Source organism: Oryza sativa, chromosome 7 (genome assembly GCF_034140825.1).
Source record: "Oryza sativa Japonica Group chromosome 7, ASM3414082v1".
Taxonomy (NCBI): Eukaryota; Viridiplantae; Streptophyta; class Magnoliopsida; order Poales; family Poaceae; genus Oryza; species Oryza sativa.
Genome location: NC_089041.1, coordinates 20879555 through 20883884, shown reverse-complemented (window position 1 = coordinate 20883884; position 4330 = coordinate 20879555). Strand labels below are relative to the sequence as shown.

Here is a 4330-nt window from a genome sequence, read left to right as displayed (position 1 = left end):
TTATCTCAATCGGGCCTCAACTATAGCCCATCACAGATAAGTGTCATCCATGACGGGCTTTAGTTTTATGCCGATATACCATGGCTGTGCGACCATATCTCAATCGGGCGAAACTTCGGCCCGATTGAGTTTCGCCCGATTGAGATTACTTCCTTGTGACGGCCCGCAAATTCCAGTCTTGTTATGGGCCGTCACAGATGGAAGGATCTGTACTAGTGCCTGTTGCAACACACGGGTATTTTGCATTGGATTGGATCATATTAAAAGAAAGTGCTCATATAAGTTAACATACTTTTGCAACCAATAGTGTTAAAATATTCCTATACGTGTAAAAGTTATATTCGACAAGCGAGTTTTAACCGCTTTCTTGTGTGTACTACAACCCATGTAAAATATACGTTCGCAACCAATGGTGTCAGAACTATCAAGCACATATGCACAAGAGTGGTATTAGAGGGGTTTCAAAAGATTTTGTACATACAATATGATTTTTTGGAAAAAGTACAATTACCTTCGAACCATAAAACTGGATATTTTGGAACCTATACTATTTATACCGGACGAATAACTTGTGACACCCAGAGCCCAAAAATGACCCTATACTATTTAAACCGGACATTTTGCACTCTAACCTATGACACCCCGGCCCGAAAACGGTATTGGGTCCATCTTATTAGTTGGACCACACCTTTTATAACATGTGACACCCAGGGCCTAAAAATGATATTGGATATTTAGCGCGCTATAGTGTTCACGGCTGCTAGCGCTGCTTCTAGCTAGCTTGCTGAGCTGCACGCATGGGCCAAGGGCCAAGGCCTGCTGCTGCTTTTGCCCTTTTTTTCCCTCCTTTTCTTTTCTCAATTATTTGCTGGGATGTTACATAACTCCCCCCCCCACCCCCCATCATTGCTTTGAGCAGTTTTGATAAAAAAACTTACATATGTGACGTCAACTTGGCAATCCAGTTAGGAAAAACAACAATAATGAATTTGTAGGGTCCACTTGTCATCTCTTTTCTCCTCTCTCCCTCTTTCCTCTCCCCTCTCTCTCCCTCCCTCTCCAGCGGTTTGTTGGGGGCAACGGCGGCGATGATCGGCTGGAGGAGGCAGGGTTCCAGATGAGGGCAGCGGCCAGCCAGGGACAAGGCTAGGAATGGGGAAGTTGGCTGGTGGCGGAGGCGTTCTGGGCAGTGGCGGAGGATTTCCGGGGTGGCAGCTAGTGCGACGGTCGACGGCAGGACCACGGGCGACGATGCAGGTGCCTGGTGGAGGACGGGCTCTTGATAGCGGATGAGGCAGGGCGGAAGTGGATGGGCTCTGTGATGTCCATCTTCTCCTGCTGACGTTCTCTAGCTACGCTTATGCCACCGTCGCTATGGACGCCAAGCTTGCCGCGCTCTTCCCAACAAATCGGCCACATCACAGTGGAAAGAGGCGACGGCGGCAGTGGAAGAGGGATGGATCCAGCTTGCTCGGCGATAAGGAGGGGGAGGGGAGGAAGGGAGCGGTCGAGCGCCCTTCGACGATGGTGTTGTTGTGGCGGTGGCTGGTGGCGGAGGCGTTTTGGGCAACGGCTGAGGATTTCTAGGGCAGCAGCTAATACGGTGGCCAGCGGCAGGACCACGGGAGATGCAACAGGTGCCTGGTGGCGGTGCAAGTATATCTAGCTGTAGCTTGTAGACAAAGGATGAGGAGAGAGCAGCTTACATGTGGGGCCCACTAGCTTCATATAGGAGGGATGATGAGGTGGAGGCTGACATGTGGGGCCGGTGCCACGTGTGCGGCCACATGGACTAAATCCGCTCCGGATTGTGCTAGGGGGGTTATCCATCAGATCTAAATAGTTCAGGGTTTAAACTAAATGTCCGGTTTTGTGCTTTAGGGGGTAATTCGGTCGGCCGCGATAGTTCAGGAGGTAATTCAAACTTTTTCCTAAATTTTTCTTGTATGCGGAAAAAATGACATTAGAGGAGTTTCAACCATTTCCTTAATGTACGTAACTCACTAATTATTAATTTCAAATTTCAAAGTCAGATTAACAGAATGTTAAATTGAGTATGATATGATACAACTCCATATTTATAAATTTAAAAATTTAAATTATTATATCTCTGAAAAAAATTATAAATAAGTCAATGATGCCTCCCTTAGTATGTTTTATTTCGCTAAATTTTACGCATAATACCTAATTTCACAAAGGATAGCTATACCGCCTAACACTCAGACTCTGCTCACCCATCGGCTTCCACCATTGCTTGCTCACCCATCGGCTTCCACCATTGCTGCAGAGCGTGTGCGTCCTCGTCCTTGCTAGTGCTCTTCCACAGCCTCGCCGATGGTAGAAGGTGCGGTTGCTCCTTCTCCATTCCGAACATGGAAAAGAACATGTCGCGGTACGACAACGTCATTGCTGACGTAGCGACTGCACGGAAGCGCTCCTGCACCTGCTGCCGTTGCTCGAAGTAGTCGATGTAACCCTTGCAAATGACATCCCTCTCGTGCACGTATAGTTCCGGTGCCCATGGTGATAGCCGCTTGAAGAGGTTCTCCATGCGCTCCTTGTGGGGATTCAAGACCTTGCCCAACCCTGCCTTCACGAAATAGCTCACGGCATATATGTCCCTCTTTGCCTTTTGTGCCTTCTCTATCGGTAGCAGCACATCGATCGCTGGAGTCGGTGACACTTGTGGCGGATTGAAGAGGAAGGTCGGGAGGTTGTAGCCTTGCTCCACCATCATGGCACGCCCCACATCCAGCGCAAGGGAAGCACCAAGCGAGTGTCCCGCGAGCCAAACAATGCAGCTACCTGCAGTGCCATGGCCACAGGCGCCTCCCATGCCCTTGTCTATGGTAGCAACAAGCTTTTTAACCGCGGTGTTTGCTAGGCGGGATCGCTTGGACTCTTTGAGGGTGTTCACCATGATCTTGGCGTCGAGGTACAGATCAATGAGCGCCTTGGGGTGTGACATCATGGTGCCACGAAAGGCGACCACATAGTGAGGAGACAGAGGATGAGCGGGCTCGCCAAGAGGTGGCACATGCTCGTATATTGCGCCAATAATGAATTGGTCATCATGATCGGAGTCATCTCGAATAACATCGAGGAGGTTAAACCCGAAGTTCTCCCACCACGGTGGCGCAAGCGCATTGGTGTGCACCCTGCGCCTAGTACTGTCATTCTCTATGATGTAGACACCTTTGACAAGGCAGGCAGCGACGCAACGGCGGTGCTCCTCCTTGCCCCTGCGAGTACATATGCATGGTCGATATACACATCAATTTATATAGAATCAATTGTACTTTGCACCGGATAAAATGTATCTTGTTTCACTTTTGACGGGTTTAGTGCATACTTTTACTTTGCATCAGAGAGTATAGTAAAATAAATTTTAGTTTTACTAGTTTGTGTTATATAACTGGAAAATCTTGTAAAATCACGAGTGAAACTTACAATATTTTTTTTTGAATTTATACCACTTTTCACAAAGTTTCATCGTATTTGATGATTTATATCCTGGTGCAAAGTAAAACTTATTTGAAGGTAATCTGGTGTAAACTGAAAGTATATGCTAAATTTGATGTAAAGTGAAACTAGGTGCGCTTTATCTGGTGCATGCAAAGTAAAATTTACACACCTATATATGTTTTATGTTTCACGATGATATCCACTATTATTGTTTTGCTATCAGCATTTTTACAAATAAAAGTGATCTATGTGGTAGTCCCTTGGTTTAATATTATATATGTAGTTTTGACTTTTTCCTAAGTCAACTTTTTATAGGTTTAACTTTGACAGAAAAAAATCAAAACATCTATGTAATATAAATAGTTCATCAGATAAGAAAAGCTAAGAAGTCTAGATTGCTTCCATAACCAGTAAAAACCACCGTAAAAATACAAGGACATGGCCATATGCATATATACCAGTCAAGCACCGTTCGAGGAGAACCGGCGCCGTTCTTCGCCATCATATGCACTGGGCCGGAGTTGTCGAAGCAGTCAGCGTGATCAAAGTCCCTTGATGAAGCCATCGGCAAATGCGATCAATGAAACAGCAGGTAGCTAGAGGAAGCAGACCGGCGATGACTGATCTATTGAGTGACGACTCTTCTTGCGGAATTAATGGGAGCTTAAGAAGAAAGAGCACGACGATCCTGTGCTTCTTCTGTAAGAACGAAGCTGATGCACTACACTGTGCTAATTTCGTGCTTGACTGCTTGTGATCGTGCTCTGCGAATGCGCTTGTATTTATAGAACTGGATTAAGAGGTGGTTGAGGCTGATAATGGTGCTTACTGTAAGCTGCACTGACTTGCTAAAAACAATCCCCCA

The 4330-nt window shown here is 46.4% G+C and overlaps 1 protein-coding gene across 1 annotated transcript; it reads right to left on the bottom strand.

Annotated features, from left to right (window-relative positions):
• Positions 1 to 2116: 2116 nt before the first annotated feature.
• On the bottom strand, positions 2117 to 4030 carry LOC107276223 (GDSL esterase/lipase At4g10955). Its single transcript, XM_015790906.3, has 2 exons — positions 3924 to 4030; positions 2117 to 3242 (listed from the first exon to the last, which is right to left on the bottom strand). Exons 1-2 carry the CDS (start codon positions 4028 to 4030, stop codon positions 2231 to 2233), a joined length of 1119 nt encoding a protein of 372 aa, XP_015646392.1. The 3' UTR covers positions 2117 to 2230.
• Between the last annotated feature and the right edge of the window lie 300 nt (positions 4031 to 4330).

What these genes read in the sequence shown, in the direction of transcription:
- LOC107276223 (XM_015790906.3), bottom strand. Translation starts at nt 4,030, where the DNA reads ATGGCTTCATCAAGGGACTTTGATCACGCTGACTGCTTCGACAACTCC. An exon ending in CCTCGAACGGTGCTTGACTG is followed by an intron (nt 3,243 to 3,923) that starts GTATATATGCAT and finishes ATGTACTCGCAG; the next exon opens with GGGCAAGGAGGAGCACCGCC.